Here is a 26,414-nt window from a genome sequence, read left to right as displayed (position 1 = left end):
CAGACATCATTTACCTATAGCCAGGGCACACTCCAACACTCAGACATCATTTACCTATAGCCAGGGGCACCACTCCAACACTCAGACATCATTTACCTATAGCAGGGCACCACTCCAACACTCAGGGCACCACTCCAACACTCAGACATCATTTACCTATAGCCAGGGGCACACTCCAACACTCAGACATCATTTACCTATAGCCAGGGGCACCACTCCAACACTCAGACATCATTTACCTATAGCCAGGGGCACCACTCCAACACTCAGACATCATTTACCTATAGCCAGGGGCACACTCCAACACTCAGACATCATTTACCTATAGCCAGGGGCACCACTCCAACACTCAGACATCATTTACCTATAGCCAGGGGCACCACTCCAACATCATTTACAAACAAAGCATTTGTGTTTAGTGAGTCTGCCAGATCAGAGGTAGTAGGGATGACCAGGGATGCTCTAGTTAAGTGCGTGAATTGGACCATTTTCCTGTCCTGCTAAGCATTCAAAATGTAACAAGTACTTTTAGGTTGGTCACATGTAGTGTAGACAACTCTAGGCTACAGTGCAACCAGGGGAACAGGGTTCCAGGTGCAACATCATTGACAGGAGTGTAAATGATGGACATGAATTCAGTATACTTCCATCAGATACAGTAAAGGTCCAGACTACTAATAGTTGCTCTGGGATTATTACCAGAACACATTTAACAAAGAATCAGATGTTTTTTCCCCCTCACACAACAGAATTCACACAGTGTCTCTGAATGTTTCTTAAGAGATCTTTTATTGCCAGATGTTCATACATACAGTTGTTGTTAGAGGGGCGAAGACGCAAGAAAAGCTCACTGAGTCTGGATGTGCTTGTGTCCAAGTCCCACACTGACTTACAGTACAGCAGTGGGGGAGAAGGAGATAATATAGCCAATCACAGAAAACATGGGGTGCATCCCAAATGGCACCCTATTCCCTACACAGTGCACTACTTTTGGACTCTATGGGTCCTGGTAAAAAAAAAAGAAGAAGAAGTAGTGCACTCTATAGGGAAGAGGGTGCCATTTGGGACACACTCCATGTTTTATTGAGTGCAATGTAATGAAAGGCTGCTGAAGGTTCCATAGGAGTACTAGGGGCTGAAGCGTTACAGATTGTTTCAGATGGAGCCGACATATGCAGTGTTGACCATGAATGCAGTCTATGCTAATGCAGGAACATTTTCAATCACGCTAAAACGCTGAACTTCAGCGATACAGATTGAATCCAGTCCTAGGTGGTTATCGACCACTCCGTCTATCCTAATGTGTTTCAAGTCATGTGCAGAGGAAAAACAATAAAACATAACAAATGCTAAGCCTCTGAGCATTCAAATCAAATGAATCTCCCTTTATCCATAACATAACGTGACACGCCACATCTGTAGACATTGTTTTAAACCTGCATGGTTTGGTTTTCACTTAAATTACAATTTCCATAGAATAACACTGCTTTGTTTAACCTAGAATACACTATTCTATACAAAATACCAACAAGTGAAAGACATAAAACACATCGTTGTGACATTTACATCATTTTACAGCATTCTTCCCCCATTATTTTACATGTACTCAGAGTTACAATACTCAAAATGACCATCTGAGAAAAAGGCTGAAAGAATATACTTTCTCACTGTTAATGTTCTGGTTTTCCTCAATGAAAGACGCATGCTACAAATGGTGTATAAGGTGCTGGATAGTTTCATACCAAATTGTAAGTTCTCCATGAGAAAGACATATACTTGCAGGTGTGTGACTGTTTTGTTGTGGCTTGTGTTGCTGCAAGCATATATTCTTTCATGTTTAGTCGACAATGGCTGTTTCCATCACAGTGAATGTTTGTGACTGTGTAGAATCATCATACAACTCTCTACACAATTCCAAATGTAAACTGGAATTATGCACTTTAAAAAACTAGCTATCTAGCTGACTGTAACCACTACACCTCAATAAAAGTCAACAGTGTAGGAACGTTCAGATATACTATATGCCCTAATTCTACATTAAGGCAAATGGAAACAACTCATATCTTTTTATAGAACATTTTTTTGTGACAAAACTGCTAAAATGGAAATATTGTCATTAGACAATTAGCTATAACCCTAGTTTAGTTGTGATTCGAAATAAAACTGCAATGCGCAAATGGAAGAGGAGAACTGTTTCCAAGACATAAAGCCATGGAACATAGTACTGAAATGTATTAATCTAGGAAAGAATGAAAACAGGAAGTCACAGCTGTTGAATTGACCTAAGGAGGAAGTCCTTTCATTACACACAGTAACATTTTCTGTAACAAATATCTCCCTGAACATTACTGAATAAATAGACTTGTCTATAAAAGGCACTCATTCAGTTGAAGCTCATATCATTTTTCTATAATAACCAATTATTAATCTCATACTTTTTTAAACAATTCTTAAATGTTGCCTAACTCTTTGACACAGAGAGTAAAGAGAGAGTATGTACATGTAACTAGTGTAAATGTATCTCCCTGTCAGTTCTAGCACTCCACAATAAGTATGTCTCAACCATAGAAGAAGGCTTTGCAGCGAACAACAGCAGGAGCTTGCGTAACACTGGTGTCATGCATGCAACACGTGTGTAATTGTAGGTACTAGGCAGGTCTATAGGCTAAAGCTGGAACATGTATGTTGTAGGCAGGCCTATAGGTTAAAGCTGTAACATTCGCTACGCGTGATTGACAGACGTCAGTCTGTCTGGACCCAGTAGCATCGTCCCTTCTGTACACTTGTCAGCTCACAGACTGTTCTCACCAAAGTTGATGACTCTGATATGCTATGTGTTTTTTAAAAGTGGAAACCAGTAATTCAATTGTATGTAGTAAATGATACCTTCCCTCTTAACACATCATGGTCTCCTCTTGGAATTCCAGTTTGTTCCATCTGTATAAAATCCAACTGAATCAACAACATGCAAAATTGGAAACATTTTAGTTTGCAAAAGTCAAAGGAATCTGTTCACTTTTCCTCTGAAATTAGAGTGTATAATCAGTTGTGCTACTGTTTCATTATTGGTTCTGTCTGGGGGATTCTTTCATTCATCTGATATCTGATTGGTACATCAGTGTGTGTCAAGGATTTCCCCTTCCTTTCCTCTAAATATCCAACTTCTACATCCAGTGCAAATATTCCTTCTCTGAGCACCTTTTTCTCACGCATTAAAGTATTTTAAAACCCACAAAACTACCACAGTAGTATAGTAGAACAAAACAGCCTGTGGACACAGACATTTTTTATCTAAACAAAAATTGTTCAAACTAAAAATACTATCTGACACCAAGCCCAACACACATGCTCATCATAAGTGGGGATAGATAACATCAATGCTAACGTCTTTAACATCAATGCTAACTTATTTAGCATCAATGCTAACATATTTAGCATCAATGCTAACTTCTTTAGCGTCAATGATAACTTCTTTACTATTCAACTCCGAGGCCTTTTTGGTTCAGACACAAGTCCACAGTGATTCAAGCACTCGCATGTCCCTCCCTTTAGAAGTCCTGAGGCTAAATGTCTTCTGTGTAGGAAAGTCTCAGTTTGTATCTTTCAGTCATAGGGTGAATCTCAATTGAGGAAAAGGTTAGGGAGGACGAACCTCAGATCTAGTCCTCCAAAGCCTTGTGTAGACAGGTGAGGATAGAAGACACAAGGAATCAAGGAAATACAACTGAGATTCACCACTAGTCATGTGGTCACTGTGGGCTTCATCAAGTGATTAAGACTTACAGTTGGGATGTGAGCTGTTCCTCAAAGGCCTCAGCCTCATATTCAAAGGTTAGGAGAAACAACTGATTGGAACAACACCATTAAGAAACACTCAAGTCGGCACAGCAGCATAGTGTAGTGGTTTGGATGCTGACCTTTACCTGAGTGTGTGTGTATGGAGCTGAGTCAGCTGGATCACTGAACCCCTTTAACTGTCCCTATACCAATACCACTTTGTTCCACTGAAAACCATCTATTATCCTGGATGAGGACCATATTCCTCATGGTCTCTTCCTGAACATTGTTTACCATCTTAACCAGCTACCTGCACAAACCACAGACAGGAAGGTGAGCTACAGTCATCATAAAGCTGAACCAGGGGAAAGACCAAGCGAAGCTATGGTGCAGCGGTTGACTGGCTGGCTGGATGAGCATGGGTTAGAGGTCAGGGGTCAGTGAAGGGCAGGCGGTAAGAGGGTTTCCCAGGTGTCTGTGTGTGCTGTGCTGCCGGATCCAGCTCTACTTCTCTTCCTGTCACACAGCCATCTCTGAACCACTGGACAACCCCAAGGCATTGGCCTCCTCTGGCGTCAGACCGCTTTTCAGTGTTCTTCTCACTGTAGAGAGGAAGAGGGCAGGGAGACATAGAGAGAGAGAGAGAGAGAGAGACAGAAAGAGAGAGACAGAGAGAGAGAGAGAGAGAGAGAGAAGAGAGAGAGAGAAAGAGAGAGACAGAGAGAGAAGAGAGACAGAGAGAGAGAGAGAGAGAGATCAGAGAGAGAGAGAGAGAGAGAGAGACATGAAGACATGAAGAGGTTTATATAGAACTGGATGTATTTACTGTAGCACTGTGTTGTTGAACTGTATCACTCAGGTGATGCTGGAAAATAAGATAGTGTGCATTAACACTGACAGAAAGTCCACAATCAGATGTCAAGGGCAGTTAAACCTTTGGCCACACCACATCCAAAGCTAATGTAAGGATACTGTAAAAAGAAAAGTTGCAAATCTGATGTCAAACAAAGGCAACTCTTACTTCAAATATTTTGTTACTGTAAAAAAAAGCCCTCTGACTCACGTGACTTGCGGTTGGCTCTGGACCTCTTCCTCTCGCGAGGCTCTGTCCGTGTCCTGGGCCCCTGAGTGGCTGACCTGACGATGCGCTCCATGATCTCATCTGCAGCGTCTGTCTCTGTGCAATTAGGTGGGTCTTCAATCACTGATGAGCCCCAAGGACCCACACGGCCTAGAGAGAAGACAAGGAGAGAAGGAGAGAAGAGAAGACAAGAGAAAAGACAAGGAGAAAAGACAAGGAGAGAACAGAAGGAGAGGAGAGACAAAAACGAGAGAAGACAAGGAGAGAAGAGAAGGAGAGAAAACAAAAGAAAGAGAGAAGACAAGGAGAGAAAGAAGGAAGAGACAGAAGGAGAGAAGGAGAGAGAAGTAGAGAAGACAAGGAGAGAAGAGAAGGAGAGAAAACAGAAGAGAAGTAGAAGGACAAAGGAGAGAAGGAGAGAAGAGAAGGAAAAGAGAAGAGAAGGAGAGAAGAGAAGAGAAGAGAAAAGAGAAGAAGAGAAGGAGAGAAGACAAAGAGAAGAGAAGGAGAAAAGGAGAGAAGAGAAGAAAAGGAGAGAAGAGAAGGAGAGAAGACAAGGAGAGAAGAGAAGGAGAAAAGGAGAGAAGAGAAGGACAGACAGAATCAACCTCAGGTGTAGTAGAGCTGGCCGTTGTAAAAAGTCCAGAAGTTTCCCTTTTTGCCAGGAGTTGTGTGAAGGTGGTGGTCTGTCAGACTGACCTGGCCTGCTGGCTCTGGTGCGTGTACGTAGGCCTGGCACGGTGGACGCTCCACTGTCACTGCAGCCCTGCAAGCTGCTCTTCAGCACTGCCTTCATGTTCTCATGCTCCGCTGCATCCTCTGCGTACTGCAGACCCTGCGTCAGCACGCCCTCCTGGCTTACAGGCCCGGGCGCTACCGCCAAACTTTCCATCCTGTGGGGTGGATTAGGAGAGGAGAGCTGGTTAGAGATGAAACTTCCTAAATCTATCTATGAAAATGGTTCAATTAGTCATCATGCTCTGGCACCATTAAGAGCACTCAATTAGACATCATGCTCTGGCACCATTAAGAGCACTCAATTAGACATCATGCTCTGGCACCATTAAGAGCTCTCAATTAGAAGACATCTAGAAAACAACGACATACAAATCCATTCTGGGTTAATCACAGTTCTTCACAGTCTCCTGACCAACAGCATGGGAGCTATATATTAAATATAAATGGTCAGATGCTGCATGCACTTTTAAAAATGGTATCCCACAAACAGAAGCCATATTTATTTAGTATCTGTAACAAACAACAAACAAACAAACCAACAACACCTCCCACCCCCCACAAAAACACACTGTCAAAAAAACATTCACCACAGGTCTTTGTCATAACTTATTAGTCATAAGTTAACATTACTTAGACCTAAGTTATCAGCACTATGTGACGACCGTCTTATGAACCTTTACATCACATACAGTGAAGTAAAACCTAACCATCTGTATTGAAACCTTCTGATTTCTTCCCTGTTGATGGCCATCTTGGTTCCATTATAGAACAAACAGAGCTGTGTAAGCTGATCCTGGTCAGCAGAGTGAGGCTTCATCCCAAATGGAACCCCATTCCTTTTATAGTGCACTATTTTAGACCATTACTCTGGTCAAAAGAACTACACTATACTATACTATACTATATAAGGAATAGGGTGGCATTTAAGAGATGAATCTCTGGTTCTCATGAGGTCTACTACCCAGGATTAGGTTCTATCAGGATGTGCTTGTCTGTGGATTCTGACCCCCTGGGGTCGGTCTGGTTTGAGTTTGGCCTACCCTGCTTCCCTTGTCTGTAGACTTGCAGTGAACAGAACTTCCATAGCCTTATCCTATTTTCCCTAACCCTAAACCTTAACCTAACCTCAAACCCCTATTTCTAACCCGTAAGCCTTGTCTGAAATGTCCTTGTTTTACTATCCATCTGAGATGTATCTCCTGGATCTGTATTATTCTACCTAGTCTGATAACTACTACTGTAGCTGGTTCCTCTAAACACACTGTCAATACCTAGTCTGATAACTACTACTGTAGCTGGTTCCTCTAAACACACTGTCAATACCTAGTCTGATAACTACTGGTTCCTCTAAACATACTGTCAATACCTAGTCTGATAACTACTACTGTAGCTGGTTCCTCTAAACATACTGTCAATACCTAGTCTGATAACTACTACTGTAGCTGGTTCCTTTAAACACACTGTCAATACCTAGTCTGATAACTACTACTGTAGCTGGTTCCTCTAAACATACTGTCAATACCTAGTCTGATAACTAACTAGCTGGTTCCTCTAAACATACTGTCAATACCTAGTCTGATAACTACTACTGTAGCTGGTTCCTCTAAACATACTGTCAATACCTAGTCTGATAACTACTGGTTCCTCTAAACACACTGTCAATACCCTATACTAATGCACTAGAACACACTGTCAATACCTAGTCTGATAACTACTACTCTAGTATTCTCTAAACACTGTCAATACCTAGTAAATAACTACTATCTAGTAGCTGTTTTTTTAAATGACACTGTTAGTAGAGTTACATACTACTGTAGCTGGTTCCTCTAAACACACTGTCAATACCTAGTCTGATAACTAGTAATGTTGGTTCCTCTAAACACACTGTCAATACCATCTCAAACTACAGCAAAAATACACTGACACACAACCTGGTTCCTCTAAACATACTGTCAATACCTAGTCTGATAACTACTGGCTTTTCCTCTAAACAACTGTCAATACCTAGACATTACTACTACTGGTTCCTCTAAAAATCAATACCACTGATAACTACTACTGTACCTGGTTCCTCTAAACATACTGTCAATACCTAGTCTGATAACTACTACTTAGCTGGTTCCTCTAAACATACTGTCAATACCTAGAAGATAACTACTACTGTAGCTGGTTCCTCTAAACATAGTCAAAAGGAGATGTTATGAGATGTAGCTGGTTCCTCTAAACATAGTCAAACAGAAAGAGCAGAAATATGACCTCTGACAAAGGAAGAATGAGAATGATAACTACTTCTGTAGCTGGTTCCTCTAAACATACTGTCAATACCTAGTCTGACTATTAACACACGTCTTGTCCTTTGTAGCTGGTTCCACTAAACATACCATTGGGTCTGATAACGACCACACAACTGTGCTGGTTCCCCTCCTCCCTGTCAATACCTAGCTGATAACTACTACTGTAGGGGATAGTTAAACATTGTCTACCTAGTCAGGGACATCCCAAAGGTTGGAATATTTCTATACAGTGATTGAATTAGGGTGCAATTTGGAGGTGAACCCTACCAAGTACAGTAAGGCCCTGTAGTGCTGCTAAATCTCCATCTAGTAGGATGTTTTTAAATGGCTGTTAGTAGAGTACATTCTATCAGGAATCAATCACACAGGGACTCAATAACAACAAGGAGGAGCAATGTTGGTGGACAGGTGGGGCATTCAAAATCAGGAGGAGGAAATGGGTAGAAGGAGGAGGAGCAGGAAATATGGGGAGAGGGGATGAAGTTCTGCTGTTTTAGAATAGGACTACATAGGAAAAATAAACAGATCACTGATTACTGTTACAGTAACCAATCACTGTACTGGATGTGTCACCAACTATTGATGTCATTGGAAATGAATGAAATGTCTGAGGTGACCAGAAAAGGCCACTGTGTGTTTGAGAGTGAGCTGGATGGCGCCTGAGGATCAAAGGAAGTTCAAGAAAGAAATTGAGAGTCTCAGGTGAAGAGAACACAGGAAAAGACAAGAGAATCATAAGAACGCTGAGAAGACAAGAGTCTTGTCCAGGGGTCCACAGGAGACCACAGGTGTGAAGACAAGAGAATCCCTGGGAACACAGGAGAACACAGGAGGAGACAAGATAATACAGGGAACACAGGAGAATATTTCACACAGTGATTGAACAAGGTGCTACAGGAGAATGAACAGGGAAGACAGGAAATACAGGAGAAGACAAGAGAATACAGGAGACACAGGAGAACACTGGAGAGAGTTTCATCATCAGGAGAACACAGGGAGGAGAATAGGAGGAGAAGACAAGAGTACAGGGGAACACAGGAGAACACAGGAAAGACAAGGGTAGAAGGAGGGGAACACAGGAGAAGACAAGATAATACTGCTGGGAGAACAGGATACACAGAGAAGACAAGAGAATACAGGGAACACAGGAGAACACAGGAGAAGACAAAAGAGAATACAGGTGACCAGTAGGACATAAGAACACAGGAGAAGACAGGAGAACACAGGAGAATACATGGAAGTTAAGAACACCGGAGAAGACAAGAGAATCTCAGGGGAACACAGGAGAACACAGGAAAGACAAGATAATACAGGAGGACACAGGAGAAGACAAGAGAATACAGGAACAGAACACAGGAGAAGACAGGGGAGAAGACAGGAGAACACAGGAGAACACATAAGAACACAGGAGAACACAGGAGAAGACAGGAGAAGACAAGAGAATACAGGAGAATACAGGAGAACACAGGAGAAGACATAAGAACACAGGAGAACACAGGAGAAGACAGGAGAATACAGGATAACACAGGAGAAGACAGGAGAAGACAGGAGAAGACAGGAGAAAACAGGAGAACACAGGAGAAGACAGGAGAATACATAAGAACACAGGAGAATACATAAGAACACAGGAGAAGACAGGAGAACACAGGAGAAGACAGGAGAAGCCTACAAAGGAAAAATAGACCAGATGGGGCAAGAGACTAAAAGTGCTTAAATATACAAGGTCTGCGTCCCAAATGCTACCCTATTCCCTTTATAGTACACCATTTTTTAGCAGAGCCCTGGTCAAAGGTAGTCCACTATATAGGGAGTAGGGCACCATTTGAGCCACTTCCCATGAGCAGGCCTGTTAAGTGAACAACAACACTCACATCTGTGATCATCTTTCCTCTGGTCTTGTTCCTCTCTCTGTGGTTGGCCCTCTTCTGTTTCTGTTGCAGGACGCGTTCCCGTGTGGTCCGGTACTCCAGGGCAAACTCACTGAGGATCTTACTGAAGCGGTGGATGCTGACCTCCCGCACAGCGTACGCTGGATGGCCCAGGAACAACAGGAAGGCATGGAACCTGCAACACGTAGAGAGAAAAACATGATGGCATCACATTGTAGTTTACGGCGTCAGATATCACACCGTTATCTCTCTATGGAGAAACAGACGGCGTCAGATATCACACCGTTATCTCTCTCTGGAGAAACAGACGGCGTCAGATATCACACCGTTATCTCTCTCTGGAGAAACAGATAGAAACAGATAGTGTCAGATATAACACTGTTATCTCTCTCTGGAGAAACAGATGGCGTCAGATATCACACTGTTATCTCTCTCTCAGATAGTGTCAGAACTGTTACTGGAGAAACAGATAGTGTCAGATATCACACTGTTATCTCTCTCTGGAGAAACAGATAGTGTCAGATATCACACTGTTATCTCTCTCTGGAGAAACAGATAGTGTCAGATATCACACTGTTATCTCTCTCTGGAGAAACAGAGTGGATATCAGTTATCACACTCACACCGTTATCTCTCAGATCTGGTTAGAAACAGATGGCGTCAGATATCACACCGTTATCTCTCTCTGGAGAAACAGATGGCGTCAGATATCACACCGTTATCTCTCTCTGGAGAAACAGACGGCGTCAGATATCACACCGTTATCTCTCTCTGGAGAAACAGATAGTGTCAGATATCACACCGTTATCTCTCTCTGGAGAAACAGATGGCGTCAGATATCACACCGTTATCTCTCTCTGGAGAAACAGATGGCGTCAGATATCACACCGTTATCTCTCTCTGGAGAAACAGATGGCGTCAGATATCACACCGTTATCTCTCTCTGGAGAAACAGCTACGTTGGATGGTATTTCAACGAGGTAAAAGAATGCATCAGAAGACCCTTCACTATAATCATACCGGTTGATAATTCTCCGATGGACTATCTTCAAGATGATGATTCTCTCTGCACAGTCCTTTAGGAAGTCAGACATCTTCTGTTTGAGCGCAGGCTTCATCTCGTGCTTGGCGATGACCTTGAGGTGGTCCCACGATGCTTTGCAGCGTCGCTCCATCTGGCTCAGGTTGTCTTGGAGCTGGTCGAAGTCCACCTGAGAAACAAGGTGGCAGAGAAGAAGTTTACTTTATTGTCCGTTGTTGACAGGAAATGTGTTGCCCCTGGATGAGTTTAGAGGTTAGACTTAATGCCTTGCTCAAGCTACACAATGGCAGGAGATGGCATTTTGGATCTGATACAAGCAACCGTCCTAATTAATGAGTAACACCTAAAGCTGCTTACATGGACATCAAATGATTTCTGACAATCATTATTGATTAGGGCCTAGGTTCAATCCAGACTGCAGATCATCGTGTTGTAGCGCAACATCAATTTAAAGGTCATTTCCGATTGAGCCCACATATGCAGCATTTACCGTTCTGCCCCTGAACAGGCAGTTAACCCGCTGTTCCTAGGCCGTCATTGAAAATAAGAATTTGTTCTTAACTGACTTGCCTGGTTAAATAAAGGTAAAATAAAAAAATAAAATACCGTGAATGTGGTCTCCACAGAAACATTGCAAAAAGGTACATAGTCGAAATGGGGTGATCAGATTGAATCTAGCTATAGGTTTTGCTTGATAGCAAGAAATGGATTACAAGGATAAATATCATTTCCATGAGTCCTTTATACTAAGGCAATCACAGGCGTACCTTAGCCGAGCGGGTGATGGCTCCTATCTCAGAGTACAGGTCTGAGCTGTCTGGAAACTTCTCCACCACAATGGAACAGGCATGGTGCAGTAGAGACTGCTTATGAACCGTGTCCTTTACCTCCGGAACCTTCTCCAGGTAACCCAGCTCAAAGCCCTTCGCCTGGATACATAAACACGCACGCACGCACACACACACACACACACACAAAAGAAGCACACCCATTATGTAACTACAACAGACACAAGTCTATGCTATTAACATCAGACTCCCAAAATGAGGCCCAAATGAGGCCCAAATTGCAGTAAATTTCCGCTTTAGCATGAGTCACCAATATGCACCACAACAAGATTACAGAACATCGGTATTTTTATGTTGGACAGCGAGATCTTGTACAAAGAGAAAGGGTTTCTATCGAGTGGTCAACCAGTAATTCAGCTTCATTAGTCAGTGATTATCACAAACCACAATCAACTGCAGACCTACCAATTGTTAGTTAGCAAGAGCAGAGCTACCTAAACACACACACACACACACACACACACACACACTACCTAAAAAGGAGAATAAAAAACATCTCCAGAAAGACATCATCCTAACTAGGGTTGCTTTGTTCCGTTGCCCATTTTAAATGGTTTACCGTCAAATATAAACACAGACATTATTTAGCTGAACTACTTGCTTGATGCCTCATGTTTTCTGACTTGCATGTTTGGCTCTCATATCCTAAACCTTTGAGACACACAAGCACGGCATGCACACACGCAGGCAAAACACACACACACTCATACCCTCTCTGTCTCCCTTTCTCTCTTTATGCCTCTCTTTCATTCCAATAGACAGACAGCGTCAGGTTGGGTGCATCGCTGAGCAGAGGCCTTCCCTTTTCAGATACACTGCTGTAGTGGGCTAGCTAGTGTCTGGTGCACAGACAGACAGACGGACAGCATACAGCACATTCCTCTACAAACATAGTGCACACTGTTGTCTTTGCCAAGTCAATATGGCAGTGCTTAGCAGGGGGCACAGAGGGAAGGAGGGAGAGAAGGAGGGAGAGGGAGAAAGAGAAAGAGAGAGAGGAGAGAAAAAGAGAGGGAGAGAGAGAGAGAGAGAGAGGGGAGAGAGAGAGAGAGAGGGAGAGGGGGAGGGGAGAGGGTGAGAGAGAGAGAGAGGGGGAGAGGGTGAGAGGGTGAGGGAGAGGGGAGAGAGAGAGAGAGAGAGAGAGAGGGGAGAGAGAGAGCTCATCTCTTGTCTTCCTCCAGCCCCAGGCCAGACTTCTGTAATGTTACTCACGTTGGATCCGTTAAGGAAGTTGCCTATAGCCAGCAGCGTGGACAGGATGTAACGCAGCGTCTTGTTCTTCTCCAGTTGGTCCATCCCTTCCTTAAGGTCCTGCAGAGGCTCTGCCACTTCCTGTAAAACAGAGGAGAGAGAGAGAGAGAGAGAGAGAGAGAGAGAGAGAGAGAGAGAGAGAGAGAGAGAGAGAGAGGGGGAGAGGGAGAGAGAGTGGCACACACATCAAATACGGCCTTTTAAACTGAAGCTAGTCATTACAGGAACCAGCTGAGAATACTTTATGATTGTTAAATGTCAGAGAGATTTATTTGAAGGTTAAATGTTAAAGTGATTTGTTTGGGACTATTTCTCTAGTTACTGTAAGATGATTCTCTGCGTGTGTGTTGGACAGATGGTAACCGTCTGTCACCAGATTATTACTTTAAGACTGCAACTAGAAACAACATCCAGGAATAATCATGTTGTTCCTCGTTGAACCCGTACGTTCAACAATAAGGAGGAGCCATAGAGGAGTCAGGTGCTATATGGAAATCAACATCTATTTCCTGAACTACGACACCTATTTCCTTAACTACGACACCTTGGTATGTGAACTACGACAAGCCAATCCATATTCACAGTTCTCTCTTTTCTGCACAATCTGACGATGATGATGATGGTGTACACGTAGGAAGTGTGAGGAAGCACATGACTCCATTTATAGGAATTGGAGCAGGGATGACAGAAAGCTGGTGGTGCTCTGACCTTCTCTGTGACCTCGTAGTCCATCTTGAAGGCCCAGAGCTGCAGCCGGGCGGACAGCTCCGTGATGGAGGACAGGGTGAGGAGGAACTGCTCTGCTGATCCCAGGGGGACGTCAGGGTTCACCAGCTGAGCATCCTGGATTCTCTGCTTCTCCTCCTCCGTCGGGATCATCGTCAGGATTTTCTAGGAAAGGAGGACAAGAAGAAGACTTCATGAATCCATACGAGACATAAATGTGTCTGCTGCTGTACCAACCCCTCAGATACACAGACACACACATTAGGTTGAGAGGCTGGACCAGAGTTGAAGGAGGAGAGGAAAGGAGGGATTTGAAGGAGGAGAGGAAAGGTGGAGTTGAAGGAGGAGAGGAAAGGGGGAGTTGAAGGAGGAGAGGAAAGGGGGAGTTGAAGGAGGAGAAGAAAGGGGAGTTGAAGGAGGAGAAGAAAGGGGGGAGTTGAAGGAAGAGGAAAGGGGAGTTGAAGGAGAAGAGGAAAGGGGGATTTGAAGGAGGAGAAGAAAGGGAGGCTGGACGTGGAGATGGGAGAGGAAAGGGGAGTTGAAGGAGAAGAGGAAAGGGGGAGTTGAAGGAGGAGAAGAAATGGGGAGTTGAAGGAGAAGAGGAAAGGGGGGAGTTGAAGGAGGAGAAGAAAGGGGAGTTGAAGGCGGAGAGGAAAGGGGAGTTGAAGGGAAGAGGAAAGGGGGAGTTGAAGGAGGAGAAGAAAGGGGGAGTTGAAGGAGGAGAAGAAAGGGGGAGTTGAAGGAGAGAAGGAGGAAGGGGAGTTGAAGGAGAAAAGAAGAAAGGGGAGTTGAAGGAAGGAGGAGAAGAAAGGAAAGGGGAGTTGAAGGAGGAGAGGAAAGGGGGAGTTGAAGGAGAAGAGGAAAGGGGGAGTTGAAGGAGGAGAAGAAAGGGAGGCTGGACATGGAGATGGGAGAGGAAAGAGGGAGTTGAAGGAGAAGAGGAAAGGGGAGTTGAAGGAGGGAGAAGAAAGGGAGGCTGGACGTGGAGATGGGAGAGGAAAGGGGGGGAGTTGAAGAAGGAGAAGAGGAAAGGGGGAGTTGAAGAGGAGGAGAGGAAAGGAGGAAGGGGGGAGTTGAAGGAGAAGAGGAAAGGGGGAGTTGAAGGGGAGAAGAAAGGAGGGAAGAAGGGAGGCTGGACGTGGAGATGGGAGAGGAAAGGGGAGTTGAAGGAGGAGAGGAAAGGGGAGTTGAAGGAGGAGAGGAAAGGGGAGTTGAAGGAGGAGAGGAAAGGGGAGTTGAAGGAGAAGAGGAAAGGGGAGTTGAAGGAGGAGAGGAAAGGGGGAGTTGAAGGAGAAAGAGGAAAGAAGGGAGGGGATTTGAAGGAGGAGAAGAAAAGGGGAGTTGAAGGAGAAGTGGAGATGGGAGAGGAAAGGGGGAGTTGAAGGAGGAGAAGAGGAAAGGGGAGTTGAAGGAGAAGAAGAAAGGGAGGCTGGACGTGGAGATGGGAGAGGAAAGGGGAGTTGAAGGAGGAGAGGAAAGGGAGGGATGGAGGGATGAAGGAGAGATGGGAGAGGAAAGGGGGAGTTGAGGAGGAGGAAAGGGGAGTTGAGGAAAGGGGGAAAGGAGGGATGGAGATAGAGATGGGAGGAGAGGAAAGGGGGAGTTGAAGGAGAAGAGGAAAGGGGATTTGAAGGAGGAGAAGAAAGGGAGGCTGGACGTGGAGATGGGAGAGGAAAGGGGGAGTTGAAGGAGAAGAGGAAAGGAGGGATGGAGATAAGAGATGGGAGAGGAAAGGGGGAGTTGAAGGAGAAGAGAAAGGGAGGGAGAAGAGATAGAGATGGGAGAGGAAAGGGAGTTGAAGGAGAAGAGGAAAGGGAGGGATGGAGATAGAGATGGGAGAGGAAAGGGGGAGTTGAAGGAGAAGAGGAAAGGGAGGGATGGAGATAGAGATGGGAGAGGAAAGGGGAGAAGGAGAAGAGGAAAGGGAGTTGAATGGGGAGAAGTTGAGGAAAGAGGAGGGATGGAGATAGAGATGGGAGAGGAAGGGGAGGGGGAGTTGAAGAAAGGGGGAGAAAGAGAGAAAGGGAGGGATGGAGATATGGAGATGGGAGAGGAAAGGGGAGTTGAAGGAGAAGAGGAAAGGGAGGGATGGAGATAGAGATGGGAGAGGAAAGGGGAGTTGAAGGAGAAGAGGAAAGGGAGGGATGGAGATAGAGATGGGAGAGGAAAGGGGGAGTTGAAGATAGAGATGGAGAAGAGGAAAGGGAGGGATGGAGATAGAGATGGGAGAGGAAAGGGGGAGTTGAAGGAGAAAAGAGGAAAGGGAGGGATGGAGATAGAGATGGGAGAGGAAAGGGGGAGTTGAAGGAGAAGAGGAAAGGGAGGGATGGAGATAGAGATGGGAGAGGAAAGGGGGAGTTGAAGAAGAAGAGGAAAGGGAGGGATGGAGATAGAGATGGGAGAGGAAAGGGGGAGTTGAAGGAGAAGAGGAAAGGGAGGGATGGAGATAGAGATGAGTGGTGGGAGAGACGGAATGTTTCTAATTTTCCAGTTATTTTTTATTATCAACGAACATATTTGCTATTGGAAAAATAATAATTCCTTCCTTGGCCTCCAACCTTGTCAGACATCTGAATGTTCTACCTTTCTGCTGCTGTCTGTCTGTGAGAAATAGACGTAGAAGGTGGAGCAGTACATTACACTGCTCCTCTCCTCTAAATAAGAACGTTCCCATGGAAAAGATGGAAGAGTACAGCAGATTATATAAGACAGGAGATGCAACGTTAATCATTATTTACACCATCTGAAGTCCTCCAAAGGTCTATATTATGGTTAGAAAACCATCTTAAAATATGCATGTGTAGCTAACTTTTTTAATGGTACGTACCAATAATGAATTATATGAGATAAGCTAAGATTCCAGGCTTCCAGCTGAGAAACCACATGTCATGTCCACACTGACCACAGCCAGTCCCAACTCATTGAAAAAATAAAGTTTTTTGGAGTGAAAAGTTGGTTGTGGAAATACATTGGAAACATATGTATTTTTTGTGTGCAGGTTTTAAGTGAAACCAAGTTTATTTTGGACTTAAAGTAAATAAGCAGTGTTTTCAGTATTGACTGTACAGACACATGCTTTTCCAACATGCTTTCATTGAGATTACTAGACATCACAGATTCACACTCAAGAGATAATGGCTACGGTGACTTTGCTAGAGATACACATCGATAACTGACTAGGATATATAATAATAATAGCCCAATCATTTCAATATACCATGTCACATGCAGCTTACCTCGATCCCCTCCTTGTTCAAAGCGTACTCGTCGAAGTTGAGGATGGCTGTCTTGATGGTGCGGGGGGGGGGGAGGACGGTCAGCCCGATGTTGATGGCATTGCTCCGTTTGGAGTCCAGGACAATAATCTCTTGTCGTTTCCCATCCACTGCTGTTTTCTGAGTAGAGATGCACAGAAACAGGACATTAAATGAACAACAATAAAATACTGGTATTATACTATACAGCACATTCAGAAAGGTATTCAGACCCCTTCACTTTTTACACATTTTATTACATTACAGCCTTATTCTAAAATGCATTAAATAAAACATTTTCCTCATCAATCTACACAGAAAACCCCATAATGACAAAGCGAAAACAGGTTTTTAGACATTTTTGCAAATGCATTATACATAAAATCAGTCCAGGGATTCCATAAAACTTTCAACATAAAAATACATCATTAACAAACGACGGTGGGATCAAATGTTGAAACGTTCAGAACTAGAGTGTCTCAATCACAATGGATCAGGGCCAAGGACCAAAACTGTGTGACTGTAATACTGTACATGACCTTTTATAGTAGATCTGACCTCCCTGTGCGGAGGGCCTCTCTACACTATATCTAGCTACATCTATATTTATATATATCCCTCCTGCTTTCAGTTTTGAACCATCTCAGAGTCAGTGGAGTTTAAAGTGACGGAGAAAACTTTATAGAAGACAGGCTGCACCTTTGATGATGTTGACAAGATACTAGAGGGAATCCATCACATTCCATCATTCTGTCTACTAGCAGGTCGGGACGACAGGGTTGACCTACAGTACATTTAAGACAGTCTGGTTTAAATCCTGCACAGCATTCTTCAATAGTTTGAAGCAGGAGATGGTGGTGCGGGACGTAGTCAGAACGTCACCATGGACAGCAGGGTTACGCCCCAAATGGCACCCTGTTCCCTATAAATGGCACCCTGTTCCCTATAAATGGCACCCTGTTCCCTATAAATGGCACCCTGTTCCCTATAAATGGCACCCTGTTCCCTATAAATGGCACCAGAACAGACAACATTCCCTATAAATGGCACTACTTTGATGCTGTGGATGAATGAAGCCTGAAGTCTTTACCACGGTGAAGCTGGGGCTGTTCCAGCCCAACAGGCTCAACGGACAAAACCAAAACACAAACCCACACACAGAAAGAAACTAATTATGAAGAGAAAACATAGAGGAAACTATCAGCTTTGAGAGTGCTGTTCTGCAACAGAACAGACAACATGCAGGTCAGTCTTTACCACCACGGTGAAGCTGGTTAGTGCTGTTCTGCTGAGTGTATACAGAACAGACAACATGCAGGTCAGTCTTTACCACCACGGTGAAGCTGGTTAGTGCTGTTCTGCTGAGTGTATACAGAACAGACAACATGCAGGTCAGTCTTTACCACCACGGTGAAGCTGGTTAGTGCTGTTCTGCTGAGTGTATACAGAACAGACAACATGCAGGTCAGTCTTTACCACCACGGTGAAGCTGGTTAGTGCTGTTCTGCTGAGTGTATACAGAACAGACAACATGCAGGTCAGTCTTTACCACCACGGTGAAGCTGGTTAGTGCTGTTCTGCTGAGTGTATACAGAACAGAACAGGACAACATGCAGAACAGTCAGTCTTTACCACCACGGTGAAGCTGGTTAGTGCTGTTCTGCTGAGTGTATACAGAACAGACAACATGCAGGTCAGTCTTTACCACCACGGTGAAGCTGGTTAGTGCTGTTCTGCTGAGTGTATACAGAACAGACAACATGCAGGTCAGTCTTTACCACCACGGTGAAGCTGGTTAGTGCTGTTCTGCTGAGTGTATACAGAACAGACAACATGCAGGTCAGTGTCTTTACCACCACGGTGAAGCTGGTTAGTGCTGTTCTGCTGAGTGTATACAGAACAGACAACATGCAGGTCAGTCTTTACCACCACGGTGAAGCTGGTTAGTGCTGTTCTGCTGAGTGTATACAGAACAGACAACATGCAGGTCAGTCTTTACCACCACGGTGAAGCTGGTTAGTGCTGTTCTGCTGAGTGTATACAGAACAGACAACATGCAGGTCAGTCTTTACCAACACGGTGAAGCTGGTTAGTGCTGTTCTGCTGAGTGTATACAGAACAGACAACATGCAGGTCAGTCTTTACCACCACGGTGAAGCTGGTTAGTGCTGTTCTGCTGAGTGTATACAGAACAGACAACATGCAGGTCAGTCTTTACCACCACGGTGTTAGTGCTTTGTTCTGCTGGTTAGTGCTGTTCTGCTGTTAGTGCTGTGTATACAGAACAGACAACATGCAGGTCAGTCTTTACCACCACGGTGAAGCTGGTTAGTGCTGTTCTGCTGAGTGTATACAGAACAGACAACATGCAGGTCAGTCTTTACCACCACGGTGAAGCTGGTTAGTGCTGTTCTGCTGAGTGTATACAGAACAGACAACATGCAGGTCAGTCTTTACCACCACGGTGAAGCTGGTTAGTGCTGTTCTGCTGAGTGTATACAGAACAGAAGGTGTAGTTAGTAGATCCACACCTGATGTCTAAACCTATGTGCTCTGGAGGAAGAGGACAAGTTGGAAACATCTATGGGGCTGTTTCCTGGACTAGTCTTAATCTGTGTCCGGGAACCTGCCCCTAAATGCTTTAGGTGACATCATTTCACAAATGAATTTCTTGAGAAAACCCACATACATTTCCTATATGTATAAATATGCAGAACCAAACCAGTCAACAAAGGTACCTTGGTAACAGGCAGCTCCTTGGACTTGGTTTCAAACAGGTGTTCCAGCTTGGACGTGTCCACTTTGACCGGCTCCAGTTTGGACCAGAGAGACTCTCTACAACGCTTGTGGTTCCTGTACTGGCCGTCCATGGGCCTTACCTCGTTCCAGAAGAGACGGATAGTCTTCTTCTTCTTTTGGAACAGAGGGGGCCCCTGTCCCTCGGCTCAGCTGGGGGACCCGGGTAGGGCTGGGTGGGTCCGGGGGCATGAAGGGGCGGGGGGCAGCCGAACAGGCCCAGGGGAGGGGAGGGGGCAGGGTGGAGAGACAGGGGGAGGGGAGGGATCATCAGGTCACTGGAGCCCATCAGCACACTGTCCACGTCTAAGATGTCCAGATCATCCTCGTCTGCCAGGTCTGTAAAGTCCATCTCTTTAATCCGCAGCTCCCTGGGGGCTGCCATCAGCTGGTCCCAGATATAATCTGACTCCTTCTTAGGAGGTAGGGGAGAGGAGGACGGGGCCGGAGGAGCTTTGTCTTTATCAGGTTGAAGGTGCCCCTGCTGCTGCTTCTCCAATGCCTCCAGCTCGTGAGGCGACACAAGGCTTTTAACAAGGTCTCCAAATTTCTCGGCCACGGCCCTGACGCTCCCCTGGTTCTCCAGGTGTTGCACCTCCATCTTCTTGACGTTCTCCTCGCAGGCCTGCCTGCTGGCCTCCAGTGTAGAGATACGACTGGCTAAGCTGGCCACCGACGACCCGTCCTGACCCTCTAACGATGACGTCTCCATCCCCTCTTTGCATTTCTCCGTCTGTTCCGTCTCTCCCGCCTTCTCTTCGTCCTCGTCGGCAGCGGTCTTGTTCTGGGCATAGAGCATGTCCAGCATGAAGCGCTTGCTGTTGAGGATTTTGCTGCACTGCCCGTTCACGTCTTCCTCCTTAATGCACTGGCCTAGAGGTGGACAAACACAAGGAGGAAGGGTGGAATGGATTACTAGCCTTCAGAACAGAATAGAGAGCAGATCTGTATATCAGAAACTGAAATGAGAATATGGGCGGAATGAAATGTTCTGACATGAGTTGAACTTCAATGTCTGCCTACTGATGTACAGCATACGGAATATTAGCAAGTGTTCCATTTACAGTATGGGCACAAATCACAAGCCATATGTTAAGTCATAAAAGGCCAAGTGTCCTAAAGTCTGCATTTCCTTCTGATGGGCAGCTGGTACCTGGTTCAAGGTTGCTGTTGACTTTCTCCTCCCTCTCCTCTCTCTCCAGAGTGCTACTGGCTGAGGAGATACTGGAGGCAGAACAGTTATCCTTCTCATTCACTTCCTCGTTCTGCCTCTCCTTCTCACTGAGGAGGACCAGCCTCTCCTCCACCTCCCTCTCCTCCGACGCAGCCTGCCCCCTCTCTCCCTCCTCCTCCACCTCTATCTCTACCACTTCTACATCTTCTATCTCCACCTCTTCTCCCTCTACCTCTACCTCCTCTTCTACCTTATCTTCTCCCTCTACCTCATTCCCTGACTGTCTCTCTTCCTCCTTACCCTCCTCCTCCTCCTCACTTTCTTCTTGCTCTTTACCCTGTGTCTGTTCATCTACCGCTAACTCCACTAGCTCTAGTACTTCCTGCTTGGACTCAACTTCAGCTACTTCCTGCTTCTCTGTCTGCGTCTCTGTCTCTGCCTGCTCCTCGGCTGGCGCCGGGGGAGTTTGGGAGGGGGGCTCTGTGGGTTCTGGAGAAGGTCCTGATACTATTAACTCTGGCGCTGGACTTGTAGTTCTAGTCTGAAGGTCACGGCTTGGCTCTACGTCTACTTCACTTCCTGGTAGAGAAAACAGGACCAAACAAAACAGAACGCTCCTGTAAGGGTTTCGATTGTGTGCCTTTTCAATATTGTCTGATATCATTTTTAAATGATCTTGTTTATAATGTAAATACCATAAAATTGCTCTGTGACATTGAATGAATTAAAATTATAAATTGTCTAGATTTTGGTCTGGAGCACAAGTCGTTTAGCATGTCAATTCATACTTCATTGAATGTTACAGGAAATGAATTAACAGCTATGATGACAATGTGTTTCGAAATTAGATTCGACATCTCATTTGATCCCATTGTCCCATTTTGGTGGGTTAGAATAACCACCCCAGACTAGCAACATCTAGTTCTCATGATATTCATTCATGTATCATCATAACTGAGTCTGTGAGGTATTGAAAGGCTTGTCCCTCTATGGTCAGTGCTGTAGTCCACAGTCCACCACACCTCTTCCTGGCTCCTACTGTAGAATGTGAATGGAACCCCATATTAAGAGTTCCACGCCCTAGCGGCTGGCGCTACCACAGCCAAAACCACACTACAATCACATACAAATCACTGGGGTATGCCTGGGACCTAAAAGCTAGCCACTCACTACATTTCAAACTATCATGCAAAGCATTTTCCCACAGGCAGCTAAAGTAATGTCCATCCCATCCCAGAACATATTTGGGATTTAGCAACATACACTTACAGACACCTCATTCTGAAGCACACAGAAAAACAAGAATGAAATCCTTTTCTTATCAAGTCCTGATGATTTCCCCCCCAACAGACAACATACAGCCATCATTAGTGCAGCTGACTCTAATTCCAAAGTGTGAGTGAATCACCCTCCTTGTGTTAATTCAGACCCGGGAACAAATACATAAAACTTCTCTGGACCGGTAATGATTGTTAAATGTTTGGAGAACGTTATGTTACTCTGAATCTGAGATGGGAGCTTTAATGTTAGTTAAACGTTTGGAAAAGGTTATTTACCCTGCGTCTGGGATGTCTGGGATGGAATGGTGCCAGCGTCTTCCGGAGGCGATGGAGGAGGGCGTGGCACAGCGGGGGAGGCGGAGCGACTGGAGGGGGTGGGGCTCAGGCTCAGGGTGATCTCTGTGCGCCCCCTGGGTGGCGCTCTCGTGCGCTCTCTCTCTTTCTCATACTCCTCTGCTGCGAGCCTCTCAACACACTTATATCTGGAAGAGGGAGTCCCAGAATATTATTCAAAAGGATTTTACTTCACCTGTTTAGGTCTATTGTTATATCTTATCTATCTCATGGGGGTAGGAGAAGATTTCTCTAACCTCGAGGCTACTGCCACCCCCTACCAGTAATATACTGTATTCAGTTCCCTCACACTTCCTTTTCTGAAACAGTGGCCAAATGTCTGGGACTCTGTGATGCTTCTCGGATTTCTCCAGGTGCTTAATTGACACATAAATGTTGAAGATACCTACAGTATCCTTCAGCGACTTCTCCACAGATGGGTCTGATAACAGTGTTTCATCTTGATTTAGACGTCACACACATAACCTAGGATTCCTGTTTTAAATAACACTGATCATACATATGTCTGGAAGGTGGTACATTACACATGCATAGCCTACCTTATCTGGACCGTATCCATGACTTAAAGCCAATTCCACCCCTCGTCCCATTCAGTTGTAGATGTCTTAATGCAGCAGCAGGTTTAGAGGGGGCCTGACACCTATATTTCAGCCCAGAGGCTGAGCCTGACTTGTTCTACATCTGCTAACAATTCTCCTCAAAAAGGTTTCAAGGCATATTACTCCCTCATGTCAGAGTCTTTATGTTGTACTTATTACAGGAGAATGATTCTAGGATCTAGATTGAAATAGAGAACAGTGTCTATCTGAATGATTCTAGAATCTACATTGATATAGAGCACAGTGTCTAGCTGAATGATTCTAGAATCTACATTGATATAGAGCACTGTGTTTATCTGAATGATTCTAAAATCTACATTGATATAGAGTACAGTGTCTAGCTGAATGATTCTAGAATCTACATTGATATAGAGCACAGTGTCTAGCTGAATGATTCTAGAATCTACATTGATATAGAGCACCGTGTCTATCTGAATGATTCTAGAATCTACATTGATATAGAGCACTGTGTTTATCTGAATGATTCTAAAATCTACATTGATATAGAGTACAGTGTCTATCTGAATAATTCTAGAATCTACATTTATATAGAGCACAGTGTCTATCTGAATGATTCTAGAATCTACATTGATATAAAGCACTGTGTCTATCTGAATGATTATAGAATCCACATTGCTAGAGAGCACTGTGTCTATTTGTATATTAGAAATGAAAGTAGACAACATACCTCTCTTCTCTGGCCGGTCTTGTCTCTTCCCTCTTGTCCATGTAATCCCGACTGATAATGTTCCAAGTAAGTGAGTGTGAGAGAGAGAGAAAGAGAGAGAGAGAGGGAGAGACAGTATGTGAAAAGAATGTGAGATCTATATCTTATTGTGCATATAAATTCATATTTGTTTTCATTCACATTCTATAGTACCTTTTTAAAAGACATCCTTAGTTAACCAATGGGACAGTGTGAATAGTTGTAGATACTGTGGGAGAGAAATAGTCTGACATGACAGAGACACACAGACCAGAGGAGCTTTCCAGGGCTGTCTGACATCCAGGTCTTTATATGGCCATAGAAAACAAGTAAAAGGCAGGCCAGCAGGACTTTGTTTTCTGCCGAACCAACATATCCATGGCTGCACCCCAAATTGCACCCTATCCCATAATAAGTGCCCTACTTTTGACCAGATAGCAGAGGCTAGGTCTTACCTAGTAGAGCTCCATTTGGGATGCAGACCATGTATCTCCTCCTTAGACTCACAGCATGTCCCTGACTGATGACCATAATAAACAGACAGACAGACAAGTATGTCCAGTTTCTAAACATCTCCAACTCATCTGATATATTGTGGAACAAAGCTCAGACTCTTATTCATCCCAGACAAAACTCCATCACTCCAGCCGGTCACCTTACAGATAAGTGTATAAAGCTGTGGACAAAGTAGTTCTGTGTTTGATTCTGGTGAATTGGTTTGGGACTTTTAATGAGGGAACTGAACTGCAATGTAAATGTCAAAAGGACAATTCCATCTATGATGCAGGTTGGGACTCACTTGAAGCGGGTCCTCTCCTCCCTCTCGATTTTCTGCAGTCGTTCCTCCCTCTCTTGTCTCCTCCTCTCTCTCTCTGCAGTCAGAGACTCCTGGTGTTGTCTGTAGGAGGAAGACAACAAGCTCCCCAGAGAAGGTCTGGGTAACCCAACAGAGGAAGACCATATTACTATTCCATTGGTCCTACTACGCTGGGCAAGCTAAAACAAGCGCACCTAAATTATTTGAAAGAAAATAAATTATATTTAAATCCGTGTCTGGAACTCATACACAGAGGTGGCTTGTTTCATGGATTGATTCATTGATTGGTTGAGTGCTGACCTGTCAGACTTGGAGTCCAGCTGTGGTGCCCTGAGGTGGCAAGGTGCGGTGTACAGGGGTGGTGGGGGCGCTGGCTACACCCTGGGAGCGGTGTACAGGGGTGGTGGGGGCGCTGGCTACACCCTGGGACCTGCCAGGGAGAGCCATGACGTGGCCTATGTGTCGGCTGGAAACAACAGGAGGAGGAAACATTGTTATTCACGGTTAGAATTCCCAACACTAAGGATGTGTGCCTCAAATGGCACCCTATTCCCAATATAGTGGGGCGGCGGGGTAGCCTAGTGGTTAGAGCGTTGGACTAGTAACCGGAAGGTTGCAAGTTCAAACCCCCGAGCTGACAAGGTACAAATCTGTCGTTCTGCCCCTGAACAGGCAGTTAACCCACTGTTCCTAGGCCGTCATTGAAAATAAGAATTTGTTCTTAATTGACTTGCCTGGTTAAATAAAGGGAAAATAAATAAAATAGTGCACTATGGGCTCTGGTCAAAGGTATTGCACTATATATGGGGCAGCAGGTATCCTAGAGGTTAGAGTGTTGGGCCAGTAACCCCAAAGGTTGCTGGAACAAATACCTGAGCTGACAAGGTAAAAATCTGTCGTTCTGCCCTGAACAAGTAGTTAACCCACCTTTCCCTGGTTGGCTGTCATTGTAAATAAGAATTTGTTCTTACCTGACTTGCCTGGCTAAATATATGTTTTTAAACATGAAATATGATGGATAGGGTATGCTTTGGGACACTGCCTCTGCCTGTGGAGGTCCTGAAAGGCAGTCGCCAGACACCCAAGACAAGCACACAGCCAAGAGCAACGGGACTTGAGTGGGATTCAACTTAAGGGAGGAAATGACTGTACTCAAGAGCAGAGCTGACCTCTAAACAACCCTGCTGCTTTTTAAGGTGCTTCTTAATGGCTCTGTTGACTGAGATAGTGAAGCAGGGAGCGTTGCATTCCAAGAGGTGCTCAGCATGCAGCAGCAGGGTTCACTGCCATGTCATGGTGTGTTTCATACAGCTGGAAAGCACTGACACATCATTTAAATCTCCAGGGTGTCCAGGTCACCACTGTCCAATCACTAGGAATACAGCTAAAAATAGCATTTAGAAATGTACAAATGACTTTCATGTAGAATTTGTTTCACTAAATGGAACTGAATTCCCCTCAACCACCCTTGAGTGTACAGTATCTAAATAGATGCCCTAAGATAGCAGAGGCTAGGTCTTACCTATAAGACTATAAGACTAGTGTTAACCTGGAGGCTAAGTCTTACCTACAAGACTATAAGACTAGTGTTAACCTGGAGGCTAGGTCTTACCTATAATACTATACGACTAGTGTTAACCTGGAGGCTAAGTCTTACTTATAAGACTATATGACTAGTATTAACCTGGAGGCTAAGTCTTACCTATGAGACTAGTGTTAACCTGGAGGCTAAGTCTTACCTATAAGACTATACGACTAGTATTAACCTGGAGGCTAAGTCTTACCTAT

General features: G+C 44.7%; 1 protein-coding gene across 1 annotated transcript in view; it reads right to left on the bottom strand.

Annotated features, from left to right (window-relative positions):
• Positions 1–770: 770 nt before the first annotated feature.
• The window catches only part of LOC115115683 (FH1/FH2 domain-containing protein 3-like), a 35,823-nt gene continuing 10,179 nt past the window's right edge, over positions 771–26,414 (bottom strand). Inside the window, 19 exon segments of the mRNA XM_065016272.1 lie at positions 771–4,379; positions 4,841–5,008; positions 5,558–5,727; positions 5,729–5,751; positions 9,762–9,954; positions 10,800–10,990; positions 11,589–11,750; positions 12,882–13,001; positions 13,629–13,811; positions 16,883–17,041; positions 19,639–19,831; positions 19,833–19,856; positions 19,858–20,569; positions 20,850–21,449; positions 22,427–22,632; positions 23,792–23,842; positions 24,609–24,743; positions 24,927–24,953; positions 24,955–25,092. Of these exon segments, the coding sequence (XP_064872344.1) occupies positions 4,297–4,379; positions 4,841–5,008; positions 5,558–5,727; positions 5,729–5,751; positions 9,762–9,954; positions 10,800–10,990; positions 11,589–11,750; positions 12,882–13,001; positions 13,629–13,811; positions 16,883–17,041; positions 19,639–19,831; positions 19,833–19,856; positions 19,858–20,569; positions 20,850–21,449; positions 22,427–22,632; positions 23,792–23,842; positions 24,609–24,743; positions 24,927–24,953; positions 24,955–25,092 (3,538 nt within the window). The 3' untranslated portion in view covers positions 771–4,296.

Source organism: Oncorhynchus nerka, unplaced genomic scaffold (genome assembly GCF_034236695.1).
Source record: "Oncorhynchus nerka isolate Pitt River unplaced genomic scaffold, Oner_Uvic_2.0 unplaced_scaffold_1059, whole genome shotgun sequence".
NCBI classification, from domain to species: Eukaryota; Metazoa; Chordata; class Actinopteri; order Salmoniformes; family Salmonidae; genus Oncorhynchus; species Oncorhynchus nerka.
Note: the sequence above shows the minus strand (reverse complement) of the source record. Positions and strands in the feature narration are given on the sequence as shown.